Source organism: Accipiter gentilis, unplaced genomic scaffold (genome assembly GCF_929443795.1).
Source record: "Accipiter gentilis unplaced genomic scaffold, bAccGen1.1, whole genome shotgun sequence".
NCBI lineage: Eukaryota > Metazoa > Chordata > Aves > Accipitriformes > Accipitridae > Astur > Astur gentilis.
The window spans coordinates 400,853-420,572 of NW_026060847.1; the positions used below are offsets into that span (position 1 = coordinate 400,853).

A 19,720-nucleotide genomic window follows, 5' to 3' on the forward strand; every position below is an offset into this window, starting at 1 on the left:
CAACAGCACCCAAGGTGCCCAGCATTCGAAGGGATCACTCTCATGCCTGCCTTCACTGACAATGGAGCCCCAGGTACTTTACCCTGCAGGGAATGAAAAATGCGTGGGTCTAGGTATTGCAGAGTCTGCTGGAAGACACTCCTGTGTCCCAGATACATTGGGATTAGTGCCCGTTTGACTATTCAAAAGAGAGCATTTCATTCACTTTGACTCTTTTTTCCCCCCTCTGTGAATCAGGGGAGCTCGTGACTTCAATGTGTGACTTGCTGTGTGCAAAGAGCGGATATGGACAGAGTCCAGGGCAGGGAGTGTTTTGGGGGGTTCTGGGATCTCTCCTTACACAAAAATGTGGGTTTTGTTCACCTAAGGCTATCTGCTGTGGGATGTGGACTTCAGAGGAGATAACATGGACTTAATATGCAGCTGCTGAGTGTACTGCATCACTGCATGTCTGTGTGCAGCTCGTTCTCCAAGCAGGAGGGAGCTGGTGCCAGGTGGCTGAGAGAAAAGGTGGGGCTGGGGGTAAGGATGAAAAATGACCATAGATTGTTCAGACATAAAGGGTCTTGCTTTTACCAATCATTCAAACTCCATTAGGAGGATCAATATGAATTGAGGATTACTGATAGCATATGGTGCATGAGCAGAAAAATAAAGAAAAGGGGGGGGAGGGGGGGGAATAATTCCTTCTTATTGTTTAGTATTGAAATCTTTCCACTTTGACTACACTCCTGAAATCTCTCTAATTAACCACATAAGAATTGAAGACCTAAAAGAAAAAACTGCACAGAGCCTTGGCTCATTAGGGAGTTTTCATGCTAATGAGCCCTCTGGTGCCAAGTTCCTGAACTGCAGATCCTGAAAGACAACAAGCCTCTCAAGAAGTAAAAGCCAGCATCAAACTTCCAAGTTTCAGAGGGTGTTAGTGGGCGCCACTGAGGAATATCATTGAAGAGACCGTGGAGGGAATGCCCAGACAAGGAGACCGTCCCTGGGGGCTGGTGAAACAGGAAGTCAGAGGCACTGATTACAGGTGGAAGATCAATTGTGGAGGTGGCTGTGAAAGCCCCAAATGTGTTTTTCCAAGCAGGATGGCCAAACCCTGACCCCCATTCCCCTGGGAAGGGGGATCCTTTCCTTCATGGGGTGCTCACAGCTCTTCCTGGGAGCAGTTTGATGTGTGTGTGGGGGTGTGATGCCGAGTGAAGGACAGGGGAATGGAGCCAGCCCTTGAATGCCAAAACCCTGGGGGACGGGGAGAAGGGTGTCCCAGCAGACAGGGGTCTTGGCTCTGCAGGAGCTTGGTTGGGCTCAGCATCTGGGCCAGCAAAGATTGACGGGGTGCTCATGTGACTTCAGAGAGTGGCTCTGAAGCAGCAGCCCAAGCCCAAAATACTTGTTGAGTGTCTTCAGAAATCCTGCTCCTCCTAGTCCTGATGGGGAAGGGGTGGCATGGTGACAGCACGGCACCCACAGAGTGGCTGTGCCTTGGCCAGAGGGTGACACTGTGTGTGAGGGGCTAGAGGACCAGAACAGAGCTGGCATGGGAGGAGCTGGTGGCTGGACCCAGAGCTGGTTGGAAGTCTAGAAACCAGCAGGTTCAGTGGCAGGGCCCGGTCAGTGACACCATCACTCCTGTGCCACCATGGCACCAGCAGCTTGGTGGAACCTTCCTTCTGTTTCTTACTTGAAGACACGAGTGACATTTGCTTTCCACATCTCTGCTCTGGGGCTCTTTATGTGTCTGTGCTCTAGACCTCTGTGTATCAGCTGAGGTCTGGCATTGCTGGGCCATGGTGTTATGCCATTGTACATCCCATAAAGATGTGTCCAGATCAGAAAAAAAGGATGATATGATGGAAGTGATAGCAGGTGTGTCCATTTCTTGTTGGCAAAGAAATATAGGTTGATCTGTCCAACTGCTCCAAGCTTCATTGCTCCAAGCAACCTTTAGGTAGGAAATGTGGATGTGCAATATGACAATACAAGTGTGTCACCAGAACACAGTTCTCCATTCAAAGTGTTGGGAGGAAATAGATTTTTGGAAATGGCTATAGAAATCTCTATTTATATAAAGGGAGAGAAAGTGTCATCATCTTGCTGGTCCATGTCCATGGCCTATGGAAAAATTCGTGAGAATTTGCAGACCAATATCAAAGTGCTGAAAAGTGACTTTCTATGCACTTATTACCCCAAGTTCTTTTCTGCATATGTTTCTACTTTTGCCTAACATCTTCATTCCAGGGTTGATTCAGTTGCCATCACAGAGGTTGACGCTGCCTCCAAGATACCCAGGGGTGGCTGAAGACCCCATGTGGGACTAGGAAATGGGATCCATGACCTACCTACAAGAGCACTTCTGGAGCAGGAGCTGGTCACCAGGCAGGGTGTGTCCAAGCATCTCAGTTGAGACTACTGATTTCTCCCCCTTGAGTAGAAAAGGAAGCATGGGCCATGGCAGCCAAGGCACCCAACTTTAGAGGTGATCACTCTCATCTTTGCCTTCACCTGCAATGGAAACACAGGTACTTTACCCTCAAGGGAATGAAAAATGCGTGGGTCTAGGTACTGCAGGGTCTGCTTGAAGATGCTCCTGTGTCCCCGATACATTGTGAGTAGTGCCTGTTTGGATATTCAAAAGAGAGCATTTCATTCACTTTCTCTCTTTTTTCCCCTCTGTGAATCAGGGGAGCTTGTGACTTCAGTGTATGACTTGCTGTGTGCAAAGAGCAGATATGGACAGATAGAGTCCAGGGCAGGGAGTGTTTTGGAGGGTTCTGGGATCTCTGCTTACACAAAAATGTGGGGTTTGTTCACTTATGGTTATGCACTGTAGGAAGTGGACTTCAGAGGAGGTAATGTGGACTTAATATATAGCCATTGAGTGTATTACATCGCTGTGTGTCTGTGTGCAGCTCGTTCTCCAAGCAGGAGGGGGTTGGTGCCCATGGACTGAAGCATGCAGCTACAGACTTTAGTGAAGAAAGCTCAGATTTGAACAAGGCTGCTGTAAGTGCCAGGTGGTTGAGAGGAAAGGTGGGGCTGGGGGTAGGGATGAAGAATGACGATAGATTGTTAAGACGGAAAGGGTCTTGATTTTTGTAATCATTCAAACTCCATTAGGAGAATAAATATATATTGAGGATTTCTGATATCATATGGTGCATGAGCAGAAAAATAAAGAAAATTGGGGGAAAAAAAAGAATCCTTTCTTATTGTTTAGTATTGAAATCTTTCTACTTTGGCTACACTCCTGAAATCTCTCTAATTAACCACATAAGAATTGAAGACCTGAAGGAAAATACTGCCCAGAGCCTTGGCTCGTTAGGGAGTTTTCATGCTAATGAGCCCTCTGGTGCCAAGTTGCTGAACTGCAGATCCTGAAAGATTGAACAAGCCTCTCAAGAAGTAAAAGCCAGCATCAAACTTTCAAGTTTCTGAGGGTGTTAGTGGCCTCCACTGAGGAACATCACTGAAGAGACCATGGAGGGAATGACCAGACAAGGAGACTGTCCCTGGGGGCTGGTGAAACAGGAAGTTGGAGACGCTGGTTACAGGTGAAGATCAATTGTGGAGTTGGCTGTGAAAGCCCTAAATGTGTTTCTCCAAGTAGGATGGCCAAGCCCTGGCCACCAACCCCCTGGGAAGGGGGATCCTTTCCTTCATGGGATGCTTACAGCTCTTCCTGCGAGCGGTTTGACATGGGGGGGGGGTGTAATGCCGAGAAAAGGACAGCAGTAGGACACCTCCCAGGCTCTTTTGGGGGTCGGTGAGGAGGGAACAAGGGCCTGGGGCTGTAAAGAACTGGTGTCCTTGCATGGGCTTCAGTGGAAGAAACAGCAGCCACCGTGGAGATGACAAGGACTTCAGTAGTGTTGGCAGGGAGGAGGGGGGCAGCCACAAAAAGGCCCTGTTTGCACCACAGACAGTCCTACACTGTCCAATGTCTCTGCCATTTTCCCTGCAGAATGAAGCTGCCTCCTCCTGTTTCCCTACCTCACCGTGAACTTGGGATCTTCCAAGCAGAAGAACTTGGATCAATGGAGTAATCTGAGCCTGGGGGAAAGTGGGAGGGCAATGGACTTGAATAATTTTGTGATGGTTTCTCACAACACAAACCTTTTTTACTTGGCATAGATTAAATTGATCTTCCCCAAATCAACTCTTCTTTGCCTGTGACAGTAATTAGTAAGTGATCTCCCTGTCTTTATCGTGACCCATGAGCTATTCCATCTTATTTTCTCCCTTTGTCCTTTTGAGTTGGAGGTGTGACTGGGCAGCTGGGTGGGTGTCTGGGTGTTGGGCAAGGCTAACCCACTACAGGACAGCAACCTGAGGACTGCTATGTCCAGTATGGGGCTCACCAGCACAAGGAAGACCCTGAATGACTGGAGAGAAAGTTGCAGAGGCCAGAAGGATGCCTGGAGCCTGGAGCACATTGTGCACAAGGAGAGGCTGAGAAAGCTGGGTTATGGAAAAAAGCCTCAGAGCCAAACACTGGAGCAAGGACCCAGGCCACGTGGTGAGATCTCTATCAGGAGAGATTTTCAAAATCTGTCGAGACAAGCACCTGATCTAGCCAGAGCTGCCTGAGAATGGGCTTGGCTGAGAGTCTGGCTGTGGCAAGAGCTATGGGACTTGATGTGTAATGAGTGTTGGTAGGAAACTGGTTCCCTTTGTATTAGTAATGGCAGTAGAGCTGGGTATCCTAGAGACCTGGAGGAAGACAGGGGTGACCATGCAGCAAAGGTCCTTCCTCAGGGTTGGGCTGTATGGCCGCTCACTCTCTGGCTCTTCTGTGTTCATATTATAGGTGATCCCCAACACTGACTGCTCTTACCCCTTCTTTGCCCCTACCAGACCCACGCCCCAGGGCAGCATGACAGTCCTGGCCCTGGAGCTCCTCAGCCACCTCTTGCATCTCTCCAGCCCCCTTCCCCCATGCCAGCCGTGTTCCTGCTGCCTGCCCTATGACTGCAGAGTCCTTCTTTCCCTCTGAATAACTGGAATGAACACTTTTGTGTGATTCCACCTGGGCAATCTCTCACTTTGTAGAGCTCCAGCCACACCCCAGGCACACACTGTTCATGGAGACCCCTTGGAATGTCCAGGCAGCTACAGATTCCGCTCCTGGAAGATGTCTTCTGCTCTGTCACATGTGGGAATAGACTGGGTTTGTACCTCAGTGACCATTCATCACTCCACTATCCCCAGGCACAAACAGGTGAGTCCTAAGTCCACCCCTCTAGTAGGTCACAAGATGACGATGAGCTTTTTGCCCTTGAAACCATGGATCAATAGGCCTTTTTGGAGGTGCAGTATCTCGGGCCTGTTCCTGACACAAGGCTTGGAAAAACAGCCTCACCATTAGGCAGTGCACAGGGAAGATCCCTTTTTGTTACAGAGATGCTGTGAGGGAGTCAGCTTGGACCCAGTGTTACAAACACACATTTTTATATGGTCCTCCAGGTGAGACAGAGGAGGTTCATGCTTCACATGAAATATGGGAAGTCCAAGGATTGGTCTATGAACATGAAACCCCGAAGAGCAATAACAACAATGATAATAAAAGAAATCATGGGCCTAGTATGGGAGTCACTTGTGGAAAAAGACTGGAAATTTACTGGTATTGAAAAATGTCCGTGAAATCACTTTCCTCAGGGCATTTTTGAGCTCCCTGTTCCTCATGCTATAGATGAGAGGGTTCACAACTGGAGGCACCAGCGAGTACAGCACGGCCATCACCAGATCCAGGGATGGGGAGGAGATGGAGGGGGTGTTCAGATGTGCAACCATGCCAGTGCTGACATACATGGAGACCACTCAGCCCACAGGTCAGCAGCCCTAGCCAAGAGAACAAGGACCTCAGTTCTGGGTCCCAGCCCTACCAAAGGCCTTGGCTTTCCCCACCACAGCCTGTCCTATACTGTCCTATGTCAGTGATCATTTCTCTGCAGATTTTAACTCTCCCCCCTGCTTCCCCAACTCACTCTGAGCCCATGATAGCCCAAGGTTTACTGATAACTCTCTGTCCTCACTGTTCTTCAAACATAAAGCTGTAGTTTTCTGAGGGTTAGGTAATGTCTCTGAGTTCCCGAAAACCCACCTGGCTTCTTTCAAAGCCTCGTTTATGTTCCCCTAGTACCCAAGATGTGCTCCTCTAGCCCCAGGCACGCTTGAATTTTTACATGCACCGCTCTCTCCCTGCACTACCACATGTCTCACAAACCCTTCCCTCTTCCCCCGCAGTGATGAAACTCCACCCCAGGGGGTCTGTGCATCCTCTATACTCATAGAGGTTTCCCGAGGTCCGTCCAAGTATGGGAAGTGAAGCAGGAAAAGAGCAAGTTCAGCTCTCTTGGCATGATATGCACCCTCAGCAGTGGGCCTTCTCCATTTCCAGGCATGCACATTATCATAGAAAAATCTCTTTCATCCCTGACTTGCAGAAGAGGGGTTTTCCTTCATGACATCTTCCCAGGACACACCTCCTCCTCTTCCTCATCCACAGACATCCATGGCTTTCCATTTCAGGCTCAGATAGGGTTTAAGGATTTGTTAAAGCCATCAGCTCACACCTCATGGCAGCTGCTTCATGGCTCCTGTCAGTGCCCTGTCTGTGTGCTGGCCCAGCCCCAATGACCATACACAATCCCACGGCCCCACTGTGCAGGCACAGCATGGGACTGGGTAGAGTTAGGCGTGGGAACGTTCCCCCTATTTTCAGCCCTACAACGGCCTTTAGATCACAGTTCCCCCATGACCTTCCTACTTTTGCAGCTTCCCCAGCACCCGACCCCTGCCCTGCCACAGCCTTGGCCTACATGGGGGTTTGCAGACAGCTCTGCTCCAGGGTCTGGGGAAGGAGTGAGGCTGGGCAGGGCTATCCTTTCCCCCAAACCAGCACATGGCCCAGCAGGAAGGTGGAGATGGCCTCAGAGAAAAACTCACCTGTAAACCTGCAGTGACCGGCAAGTGCTGGAAATGGCCAATGAGAGACATGGGGTGGACAAAGACCCTGAGCCACCTTCCCTGTCTGTCCACACTGCCAAGGGCACAGACAAGTCTCCTCCTCTCCTCCTCATCTGCATGTCTTCACTGTTTTCCACAAACCCTGGCTCTGCACCCCAAACACCCAGTGTGAGTCCTTACCCTGTATGGTCACACAGTACAAGGTCTACATGGATATTTTTCTCTCTTGGGCACTTTCCAGCCCAGACCAGCTACCCCTAAACTCTTCCCACCACCCTTGACCTCTCGCCACCTCCCCTGCCCTCTCACCAGCACAGTCCAGTCTGGCATGGCCCCACAGCAGTGCCCACCACAGGGCGCGGCAGACCTCTGGGCTCTCACCCCACAGCCCCAGACCCTCTGAAGGGCACAGCAGCTCCTCGGGGGTGGAGAGGGCTGAGCCCCCAGTGTTGGGGGCATCTGTGGCACAAGGCCTGAGGAGATCCCCTTGTGTGATGGAAATGCTGCTATGGAGGCCAGCTCTGTCACACAAGTGCCCATTGCCTGTCCTTGCCTGCGGTCACAGGCCTGACACACAGCAGGACTCTAACCGAGCTTGAAGAGCACTCAGGCCTTCCACCAACCCAAGGGTTCAGAAGGAAAGCATGGAAGTGGGAAGAGAGCAGCTCGGAAAAGACCAAGTGCTGGTGCTCCCTGGCAGTGCTGCTGTGCCAAGACTCTTTTCTTCTTGCCCTCTGCACACAGGCACTGTGCCCTGCAGCACGAGAGAAGGTATTGGAGGAAGGATCTCAAAAAAACCCAACCGAAAACAGTCACTGCAGAGCACATTATTTTGCTTAAACACACAGAGGGTACAGCTCTTTATTTGCAAAGCCTCCAGGGCACAGAAAGCCTGGATATATTGTGAATTAGAAACTGGAGGAATAAAGACAGTTTTTTTGTGGAGAGCATTCAGAGTAGTAAAATAATGCAAAATAGAAGGAGTTAAACCACACCCAAAATCACCATAAAAAGACCAGCAAAAGACAGGTTGGTTCTGTAATAAGATATAAGTACTATGCAGAAGACAAGAGGCAGTTTATTCCTTCTAAAAAGCATCTAGTCATTAGTTTTCTCAGGGCATCCTTGATCTCATGGTTTCTCATGCTGTAGATGAGGGGGTTCACAGCTGGAGGCACCACCGAGTACAGAACAGCCACCAGCAGGTCCAAGGATGGGGAGGAGATGGAGGGGGGCTTCAGGTAGGCAGCCGTGGCAGTGCTTACAAACAAGGAGACCACAGCCAGGTGAGGAAGGCACGTGGAAAAGGCTTTGTGCCGTCCCTGCTCGGAGGGGATCTTCAGCACGGCTCTAAAGATCTGCCCATAGGACAGCAAAATGAAAACAAAACAACCAAAGACTAAACAGACACCAACTACAAGTACCCCAACTTCCCTGAGGTAGGCATCTGAGCAGGCGAGCTTGAGCATCTGGGGGATTTCACAGAAGAACTGGTCCACAGCATTGCCTTGGCAGAGGGGTAGTGAAAATGTATTGGCCGTGTGCAGCACAGCATTGAGGAACCCACTGCCCCAGGCAGCTGCTGCCATGTGGACACAAGCTCTGCTGCCCAGGAGGGTCCCATAGTGCAGGGGTTTGCAGATGGCAACGTAGCGGTCATAGGCCATGATAGTGAGAATAGAACACTCTGCTGAGATCAAAAAGGTAAACAGAAAGACCTGGGCAGCACACGTTGTGTAGGAGATGGCCCTGTTGTTCCAGAGGGAGTTGGCTATGGCTTTAGGGACAGTGGTGGAGATGGAGCCCAAGTCGAGAAGTGATAGATTGAGGAGGAAGAAGTACATGGGTGTGTGGAGGTGGTGGTCACAGGCTATGGCGGTGATGATGAGGCCATTTCCCAGGAGGGCAGCCAGGTAGATGCCCAGGAACAGCCAGAAGTGCAAGAGCTGCAGCTCCCATCTGTCTGCAAATGCCAGGAGGAAGAACTGGGTGATGGAGCTTCCATTGGACATTTTCATCCTCTGGGAATGGGGTGCTGTCAAAGTAGAAGAAAAACACAGAAGAGTCAGGGCATTATTCTCTGAGCAATATCAAAGCCATTTCCCATAGTCCCTCCAACCCTCACACACAGAGACCCTTTTCCTCTTCCTTGAGGCCTGTGGCTGGAGCCCTGCCTGGTGTCAGCCGAGCGTGCAATGAAGAGCAGGACCTCTGCCCATGTGCTCTTGGAAAGTCAGCCCTGCTCTGCAGCAGTGGGTTCATGGGATCGGTGCGGGCAGGGGCCAGTCTGGTTTTTGACTTTGTCAGCTGAAACCACTCCTAGCGCAGAAGGGCTTGTCAGCATCTGCACTCCCAGTGCTAAGGAACCACGTGGGTAAAAGCAGTTTAAGAATTCTAGGGTTTTTTACAGCTGCCCACATCGCCCCTGGGGAGTTTTCTTAGATCTCAGGAACCTTCAGCATTTCTGCTGCACTCCAGGAGAACACAGTGAGCCAGGCAAGTCAAGAGGATTGTCCATGGCTTAGTGCAGAGACAGGGGGAGCTGCTCTGTCCTTCTGTCTAGTTCCCACTTGCACTGTGCTTGCACCTTTCTGAGATGAAGGGTGATCACGCTCCCCTGTTTTACCCTGAAAAGCCACCAGACACTGCTGAGAACAGAGACATCCACTGCAGACCACCTAATGTCTCCCCCTTTCTCAAAATCTCAGCAGTCTGCTTGTAGCCAAGGACACACCGGGCTCATTTCACCAACCCAAGAGCATTTCCTCAGTCCTAGCATCTCTGTGCTTCTCCATGAGGCTTTGAGATCACATAAAGCTGCTCTGAGACAGGTTTGCATCCTGCAGGGCAGCTAACAGCTTGGAAGGACACTCAGAGGTGATAGCCAAGTGACCTGATGTGATGGCATCTCTGTAAGGGAGAATCAGCTCATTCCCCAGCCCCACAGACACCATTGAGCATAACCCCTCAGATGATAGGAAAGCTGGGACACTTTTTCCCATGGACACAGCTGCATGGGAGGACCCACAGGATCAGTGTGTGACTCTGTCGTGGTTTAACCCCAGCCAGCAACTAAGCACCACGCAGCCGCTCACTCACTCCCCCCATCCAGTGGGATGTGCGAGAAAATCGTAAAAAAAAGTAAAACTCCTGGGTTGATATAAGAACGGTTTAATAGAAAAGAAAAAAAGAAACTAATAATGATAATGATAACACTAATATAATGACAACAGTAGTAATAAAACAGTAGTAATAAAAGAAGAAACTAATAATGATAATGATAACACTAATATAATGACAACAGTAGTAATAAAAGGATTGGAATGTACAACTACTTCGCAGGGCAATTGCTCACCACCCGCTGACCGACACCCAGCTAGTCCCCCAGTGGCGAATCCCTGCTCCCCGCTTCCCAGTTCCTAAAACTAGATGGGATGTCACATGGTATGGAATACACCATTGGCCAATTTGGGTCAGGTGCCTTGGTTGTGTCCTGTGCCAACTTCTTGTGCCCTGGCTGGGCATGAGAACTGGAAAAATCCTTGACTATAGTCTAAACACTACTGAGCAAAAAATTAAAACATCAGTGTTATCAACATTCTTCACTCACTGAACTCAAAACATAGCACTGTACCAGCTACTAGGAAGACAGTTAACTCTATCCCAGCTGAAACCAGGACAGACTCTGCAGCTGAAACTCCCAGCCCAGAGAACCTGACAGCAGCAACAAGATGACAGTAATAGAGTCAAGTGGAGAAACAAGGAAAAAACAGAGATCAAATGGCTCAGAGAGGCAGGGAAGAGGCATCTGAAGTCTCAGGAAAGAGTTACCCTCACCCAGCTGTGCATGCCACCTCCCAGACACCAGCACAGCCAGGCAGCTGTTCTCAGTCCCTGTGCTCTACTTCAGGAGGCTCCTCTCAGACTTACTGGTCACTCCAAGTCACAGCTCAGGAGTCTCAGGGACTGGTTCCAGCATGACAGCTCCTCTTCCATTTCTCCCAAAACTTCCCCAAGACTAGGAAAGAGAAAACACAGACTCCAGAAAGCTCCTTAACTTTATATCAGTCCCTGCTTTGACCTTCCCCTTGAAAAGTGTCCCTGGAAATGTCGTGGGGGATGATCTGGAGCTGTGAGTTGCCCTGGCCCACACAGCACCCTCTTGTCAGCAGAAGGACCCTGCCCTGCTGCGAGCTGTTTCTTCCACCCACAGCTTCTCCCCACTCTGCTGTTACAGTTCCCCAGGCAGGCTGAGTACTTACCCTGACCGATGGCAGAGTCCCTGCCCCAGCACACAGACCCCCACGGTGCAGGGACGACAGCCCTGGGCACCCCTGGCTGCACACCCACCTTCACACTCTGCAGCCATCCCCAGCTGAAGGCAGCTGACATGCCCTGTCCCTCTCGGGGTGCAGCAGGGAAGCTGTGCTCCAAAGCACGGCCTTTTTCTCTGCACTGGAGACACTGTGAGAGTCCCTCTGACAGATCCCATAGGCTGTGGGATGTGCCAGCTTTAGGAGGTCATTCCAGGAACCACAGCTGCATTGCCCTGCTGCCAGAGACTTACCCTGTGCAGGGCTGTGACGATTTTTCTACAAGTCAGCTCTCCTCTCTCCTCTTACCCCAGACCGCCTTTAAACTCTCTCTCCCTTCCCTCCTCTCCCCTCGGTGCCTGCCGGCAGTGCCCTCAGCCCTGCTGCGCTTTGCAGAGGAGCTGCTCCTGGGCAGAGCTGTCTCTCGGCAGTGCTGCCTGCTTGCCATGAGCTCCCTCCAGCCCAGGAGCCCAGCCCAGCTCAGCAGCAGAGGAGCAGCCCAAGGCAGCCCTTTCTCTGCCCCCTCTGGGCTCCCTCCAGGTGTCCCTGGGGCTCCAGGGGAACCTGCTGGAAAACAGGCTGAGGCAATCACTGATGTTTATTCCCTCAGCTAGGGAGAGCCACTTCTTTCATGAAATAAAATTTGCCACTCAGAGACAAAGTTACATCTACATGACAACTTTTTTTCTTTCCAGCAATATAATCGTTCTCTCAGAGTTACTTTTAATGTACCACTTTTTTCGTGTTATTTTTTAAACAGGATACTCAGAGAGTGAAAGGCAGGGGACACCTTTGTACCTACTGAGGGAAGGGATCCATGGAATGAGGGAAGGGACCCATGGGTTAATGGTGGGGCTTCATCTGTGTTTCTATTCATGGCATTTGAAGAAGGCTCAGCTCCCTCCCATGCACACCACAAAGCCACAGGAGGTGGGATTCCTCTTGACTCTCTTCAAGTGTGCACAAAATAGACACCTGCATCGGGAGCTCCTTCTCTCAGCTCCCATGTGAATTAATGGAGATGAAATGCAGGAGTCAGGTGTTCAGACACAAACACCTGTTGACATTTGTGTTTCCAGAGGTGGTCCAAGATACATGTAGGTAATAGCAAACTGTAATGGAAAATTCATAGAGACGGGGCAACATCTCAAGAATCACGTATGAGCCTGGTGTGAAATTCCTTTGGCCAAGTGACATTAGAGCTTATGCACAAACAAAGGCCAAAAGAACCTTTGCGTACTCCTTATGTCCATGGCACTTTATACAGGTATTCATATGAACAATTGCTGTCATGTACCATAGGGAGAACTGTGTCTCCCTTTTTCCTCCATCAGCTGAATTTACTTTACCTCTGCTGGCTATAATAGCATGTTTCCCATTCTCATCCCCACATTTCCTAACAGAATTCAGGGCAGGTACTCTATTTAATGTCCAAATCCAGGGCCACAGAGCTGCACCAGATGCCAAGGCTGGCATGGACCTCACTGGACTCACAGGAAAGCAATTCCCATTCAGGGTGTTACATCACAGACACTGCAGACAGCATCACAGAGTGCGATTTGGTGCCTGTGTGCCCTTGACTTATGCCACCAGTCAGAGGTATCAATCATCAGATGCCATCAGAGAGGCAAGGTGTGGTCCCTCTGCTCCCAAGAGCTGCAGGCATTGCATGAACACAAAGCATGTCTCACAGGGGTTTTTACTCACTCCCTTGATGATACAATGAACGAAAAGACCAAGAATTTTCAGAGTGTCCCTGTATACATCTTGTCTTCAAGAACAGCATCCTCCAAGCACAGCAATGGTCCATATCAGAACTCATTAGAAACTCAGGAAGGAATTCAAGGACACCAGGATGAACTTTTGGTACTTTAGGAACTGTTAAAGAAGAAAACCACGTAAGATAGGACCACTGCTGAAGTGAGGAAGTGTAGGTGTAGATAGATCCGAGGTAGTCTACATCACAGCCTCGGTTACCAGCAGCATGGTCTCGCAGGCCATTGAGCTGTGAGGCAGGACTCTGGAGGAGAACAACCAGCAGTGGATGGGGATCAAGCCTGGGGTTACTCAAACAAACTACACCCTTACCAGTCCATGGGAACCACAGGGGCTGCATCCAAGGGTGCCGAGAGTGTTTTCTTCTCTAGGAGGTGCTGGTCTGTTATGACCCCGGTAAGAAAGGGATTTGGACACTGTGAGCTACCTTTTAAAATTATGTTCATCATTGTTAACACTCTAAGGAGAGTATCATGCAGATCACCTTTGGTCCCTTTAGATGGTGGTAACTCAGGTGGTGTAGCATTGAATGGGCCTTCAGCCCAAATGCAGCAAAGCATGCAGACCCCATCCATAGAAGACAGTCTCCTGTTTTGGTCATTCAAGCTACTGTAGGATTTTCTTGCAGGGAACAACTCTACTCATCGTGTCAGCAGTCAAACAGAAATGTTTTCATGAGAACATCTTGCTGCACAGTTACATACAGGCAAGGCCAAGCAGGAGACGTAATGTCCAGTACAGAGTGGGACCTGCCTGCAGGCTCTTGTGTGACAACATGCTGCTGAGGTTGTCCTGTGGCCAAGGGATCTGTGCAGCACAGAAGAGGTTTGATGGCCGTGCTGTATGTGCAGCACAGTGTAGGGCAGCACAGCCCTAAGAACTTGATGTTCAATATTTTTCTGGTCAGGACCAGTGTTCAGGTTTCCCTGTGAGAAGTGTGTGGTCCACTGTGCTGTCACAGCTGAGATGCAGTGGCCCAAATGTGCACTGCCAGGAGGAGCTGAAGACCCATAGCTTGTCACAGAAATTTGATGGTTTTGGATTAAATGAGTCGTGGTGGGACAGCTTGCTGAGCTTTGGTGCTGCAATGGAGGGATACAGGCTCTGCCCAGGGAGCAGCAGGGACGATGAGGACTATCCTCCATGTATGAAAGGGGAAGCTTGGATTTGTGGAGGTTCTCTCTGTGACAGACAACAGGTTGGACTAAATTTGTCATTTAGGAACAGAGCAGGAGTCAGCAAGAGTGACCTTGTGTTTGCAGTTACAACCTGCTTGATCAGGGAGAGGAAACAAAAGGTCTTTTGTCAGCAACCCCAGGAAGTCTCCAGGTTCATGAGCAGGTTCCTGTGGTGAACTTAAGTGCCCTGGCATTCCCTGGCAAGGCCAAGCAACAGGGTGCCAACAGCCTGAAGGCTCTTGGGACAACTTCTTCAGACAGCTGCCACGTGGGCGACTAAGGGTGATTCTCACCTGGACCTGATCCTGGCCAACAAGGAACAGCTGGTTAAGGATGTGATGATGTTCAGTGTCAGTCTTGGCTCTCATGGCCATGAATTAGTGGGGGATGAGACACCAAAGGGCAGTGAGTAAGGCCAGCAGCAGAGCACAGACCTGGGGCTCCAGAGGAGAAGACTTTGACATACTCAGGAGTGCGACACAAGTGTTGCCATGGGAAGCAGCTCTGAAGGGTGAAGTAGCATGGGAAATCTGATAGGCCTTACAGGACAGCCTCCTCTAGGCACAGGAAGGATCTCCCCAAATACTCTTGAAGAGAAGCAACCATCTCAGAAGGCTGCTTGTGTGAACTGACTGAGCTCCAGGGCAAAAGGGCAGCAGGCAGGAGGTGGAAGCAGGTAAAGTTGCCGACAGAATGTACAAACCTTGTCCCAGGATGTAAGGATGATGCCAAAGCCAAAGCTCCCATTGCCTTGAGAGATGCACGGAAGGATAGAGGCAGCAAGGTGAGCTGATACTGGTTCATTAACCATAAAAAAATAGACAGGGAGCATGTAGTCCTGCTGCTGAGCTTCCTCAGTGTAGGAGCAGGTAAGGCTGAGGAACTTAATGACTTCTTTGGCTGTGCCTTCTGCCAGGCCTTTGTGACTGGTGGCAGGACCCTGGAGGAAAACAACCAGCAGTAAGTGGGGATCAAGTCAGAGGTTACTTGAGCAAACTCAGCATTTAACAGCCCCTGGGAGCAGAGGGGAATCATCCAAGGCTGGAGAGGGAGCAAGCCAATTTCATAGCAAGACTCACCCTGCATCACTTTTGACACATCATGAAGATCAGGATAAGTCCCTGATGGCTTCCAAACAAGTTGGCAGCTGTCTTCCAACACAGACAAGAGGATTACCGGAGGAACAAAAGGCTGTTTAACCTCCTATAGGAGAGCAGTGTGTCCCTGAGCATGTCCTCCTGGATGATATTTCTGGGAAGATGAAGAGGAAGGTGACTGGGCATGGCCAGCATGGATTTGTCCAGGGTGGATCATGAGAGACCAACCTCATGGCTTTCTAGGATGAAAGGGCTGGATTTCTGGATGAGGGTGGATGATCAGTGGTGTGTTTTATGATATGATTGCATACAGGACATCTGGAAGGATGGGCAAAGGGATGGAGGGATAGATGGATGGATGGATGGATAAAGAGATGGGTGGAATTGGGATTGATGGTTCAGCCTCAGTGGGTCATAAAATATTGGTTCCGCTCTGCCTGGAGACCTGTAAGAATTTGGCACTGAAGACATTTGCATCTTGACTGCATGCCTCAGCCTGGGAGATGGGGATTGCCCCTGCTGGGGCGTGGCTCTGCCAATCCAGCCACATGGGTCTAGGTGGTGCAGACTACTTGAAGACATTCCTGTAACCCAAATACATTGGGATGAATGCAGTATTGGCTATGCAAAATCAAGCATTTCATTCACTTAGTCTCTTTGCTTTGACATCTTCTCACTTTGACTACACTCCTGAAATCTCTCTAATTCACCACAGAAAAATTGAAGACTTGTATTGAGTCTGGCTGAGATGGAGTTAATTCTCCCCACAGCAGCCCTCATAGCGCTGTGCTCTGCATTGGTAGATAGAAAGGTGTCTATAACACACCAGTGCTTTGGCTACTGCTGAGCAGTGCTGACACAGCATCAAGGCTGTCTCTCTAGCATTTTTGCCCCTTCAATGGCAGGCTGGGGCTGGGCAAGATCTTGGGAGGGGATATAGCCAGGACAGCAGACCAAAACTAATCGAACAGATATTCCATGCCATATGACTCAGCTATAAAAGCCGAGTAAAAGGAGATGGAAGGGTAGCATTTTCGTATTCTGTAGCAACCACTACACGTACTGAAGCCCTGCTTCCCAGGAAGTGGCCAGACATCGCCTGCTGATGGGATGTAGAGAATAACATCATTTGTTTTTCTTTGCTTTCGCACGCGACCTTTGCTTTCACTTTATTAAACTCTCCTTATCTTGACCCACGGGCCTTTTGTTATGTTTTCTCTCCCCTGTCCAGCTGAGGAGGGGGAGTGATAGAGTGGCTTTGGTGGGCACCTGGCACCCAGCCAGGGTCAGCCTACCACAAGACTAAAGGCAAATTATACCCAGACTTGGCTCCTTGGGGTGTTTTGCATGATAATGAGTGCTCTGGGGCTGAGTTCCTGAACTGCAGATCCCTAGAGACTGACCAAGCCTCTAGAGAAGTCCAAGTCAGAAGCAAACCTCCAGGTTTGTGTGGGTGTTAGCAGGCCCTGCTGAAATCCGTCACTGAAGAGACCATGCAGGGAATGAGCAAAGCTCCTGTCCCTGAGGGTTGGTGAAGCAGAAAGTTGGAGGCACTTGGTACAGGAGGAACATTAAATGTGGCAGTCACTGTGAAAGCCCTTGATGGGCTTCAGCAAGCTGGATGGCCAAGCCCTGACCTCCATCCCATGGGGATGTGGCACCATTTCCTCTTGGGATGCTCAGGGCTCTTCCTGCGGGCAATGCGAAGTGGGAGTGTGTGATGCTGCCAGGTACAGGTCAGGAGTACAACACCTTGCAGGTTCTGTGGATGGTGGGTGAGGAGGCAACACAGCACTGGAGCTGTAAGGACCTCATGTCCTCTAGTGGGCAACAGTGGAAGAGACAGCAGCCATAGCCAAGAGAACAAGGGTCTCTGCTCTGCTGGGGTGTCAAAGCCCCACCAAGGCCCTCGGCCATCTCCAACACAGCTACACTGTCCTGTGACTGTGCCTACTTCCTTGCTTCCAAGCTGGGGTTTTCTGAGGATTTGCCAATTCCTGTGAGGTCCCCACAAGCCATCCCTTTTCTTTTAAAGCCTTCTAATGCTCATTTACACCCAAGATTTCCAAGGGCCAGACTTGCTAGAATCCTCCATTTAGCACCACAACACAGCACTAAACTGCACATCCTCCTTCTTCTGCTGTTGCCTCACATTACAAACTCAACGTGTTTCACTACAGCATGACTCCCGCCCCGATATTTTAAATCTTTTCCCTGCCTTTAACTCACCACTCACCGATACACCCACACGGCACTCTCTGTGCACGCTACATGGAAATATCTATATCAGCCCTCATTTGCCAAGGAGGGGCCTGCCTTCCTGCCATCTTCCCAGGACAATCCTCTTCCTCAACCTCCACACACCGACATCGCCTGCCTTCCAGTTCTGTTTTCAGACATGGTTGTAAGGATTTGATATAGCCGTTTGCCACAGCCATTTGCCACCACCTTCTTTCTCACTAACATTCCTCAACCCTGTCTCGCACACCTACACACGGCCAATCGCTGATGCTCAGCACCACTCACTCTTCAGAAGACGTCTTGAGTGTTTTGGATCTTCCTGGTGCTTTTTATAAGCTTCCTTGCTCCCTCCAGAGCTCATGACGAGCTTTCTTGGCCACAACAGGGCCTTGATGACCAACTCTTGTGAAATGGTTGCCTTTTTTATGATCGTCTGTGCAGATAGGGTAGTCACACAAAAGTAGCAAAAATATCAAAACGGGTGCTGAGTAAAGTTTCAGTAAGAACCAGGTGAGCCACACCCATGCCTGTGGCTTCCTGGAAAGGCATCTGTCCTGAGAATCAGATCCAGCCTCTGCCACTCTCTGAAGAGGGAAAACCAGCAGTGTCCAGGCCACCTGGGGAACATAAAGGGCGACCTTTTGCAAGACCACCCTTCATCTAAAGTGCTTTGGATGTGTCCCTGAGGATGGGCTATCATGCCTTATATGGCAGACACTGATTCAGCTGGCATTACCTAGAGGGGCTGACAGAGATGTAGACTGCTACGTTGCAGATATTTACATTTAGGCAGGTTAATGCTTTTTGGGGTACATACTGAGACTCCTAGGGAAACCACACAAACACATGAAGGATTATCAAAGGACTTTCTCCAGTTTCCCCATCCTCCTTAGAAATGGGAAACCCACTGGCTCACATGGCATCCATCATAACCCCCCAGGCAGCTCCTCAGCCAGTCATGTCACAGCCTGTCCCAAGGCATGGGGTTCTTCTGAGCCAGTGCAAACCTTCTCCCCTTTGCCTTGTAAAACTTCTGGAGGTTTCTTTGGCCAAATCCACAAGTGTCTCAAGGTCCCTTTGGGCTGAAAATACACCACCTCAACATGTAAGGTCTGTGGGCCACTGCCTCAAGAAGTGGATGAATATGGAGGATTACAGGACACTGCAGGTGATGAAAGAGAACGATGTGCTTCATGGAGTTGCCTACCAAGGTGCAAAATGCCACAGGAACCCTCTCAAAAACACCAGAAGAGGTTACAAAAGAAGTCATGCATGGCCAATGGGGAAAAGATTAGCAGGGTAGGCTGTTCTTTTTGGATGGTGTTATGATAGTAAAACAGGAGCACTTGTAGTTTCAGGGAAGTAAAATGGAAGCAAGGAATGTGGTCAAGGCTGTTTGGGGTCACCTGCAAAGCAGCCCAGCACCTGATGTGCATGACTTCTGTGGCCAGGGAGAACCTGAGAGCTTTCCCTCGTTTGAAGACATGAAGGGGAGGGAAGGACAGCATCATTCATTCACGCTGGAAGGGACCTTGGCAGGTGTCTTGACCAACCTCCTGCACAAAGCAGGGTCAGAGCAGGTTATTCAGGGCTTTATTCAAACATCTCTTCATCACGTTCAAGGATCAAGCCTTTGCATATTCTCTGGGAAACAGCTTCCAGCGCTTCAGTATCCTCGTGTTGGAAAAGTTTCTCCCTGTATGTGCCCTGACCCTCTCTTTTTCCAGCCCATTGCCTCTTGTCCTTGTGTCTTGTACCACGGACATAAGCCTGACTCAGCCTTACTAGGACCAGTGCCATGATGCTTGCATGTTCCCCCAGGACCTTCCTTTCTCCCAGCTGAACAAGCCCAGCTCTTTTAGCTTCTTCTCACACGACAAGTGCTTCAGCCCTGATCACCTTGGTGGCCCTCATCTGACCTGGATCCAGTTTGCCAATGTCTCTTTGGCACTACAGGGGGCTCAAAGCCTCGTGAATTCTCCTGGATATGATGTCAAATGTTCTGAGGAGAGAGGGATAATCAATTTCCTTGGCTGTGCTCCTGCTCCTGCAGTCCTTGACTCTGTTGGTTGTCTTTGCTGCTGGTTCATCTTTTGCCTCATGGCACCCAAGGACCACCAGAGCCTTTCCCACAGAGCTGCTA

General features: G+C 50.0%; 2 protein-coding genes across 3 annotated transcripts in view; one reads left to right on the top strand and one right to left on the bottom strand.

Annotated features, from left to right (window-relative positions):
• LOC126036932 (scavenger receptor cysteine-rich type 1 protein M130-like) overlaps positions 1-19,720 on the top strand; it is a 189,847-nt gene that overhangs the window by 123,480 nt on the left and 46,647 nt on the right. The gene's annotated exons all lie outside the window — the stretch shown is intronic.
• On the bottom strand, positions 5,596-9,008 carry LOC126036952 (olfactory receptor 14C36-like). 2 transcript variants are annotated; one of them, XM_049797179.1, is made up of 2 exons: positions 8,094-8,984; positions 5,596-5,673 (listed from the first exon to the last, which is right to left on the bottom strand). In XM_049797179.1, exons 1-2 carry the CDS (start codon positions 8,982-8,984, stop codon positions 5,596-5,598), a joined length of 969 nt encoding a protein of 322 aa, XP_049653136.1. The 2 variants fall into 2 exon arrangements, with proteins under 2 accessions (XP_049653136.1, XP_049653137.1); XM_049797180.1 differs by lacking the exon at positions 5,596-5,673 and having other exon boundaries at positions 8,028-9,008.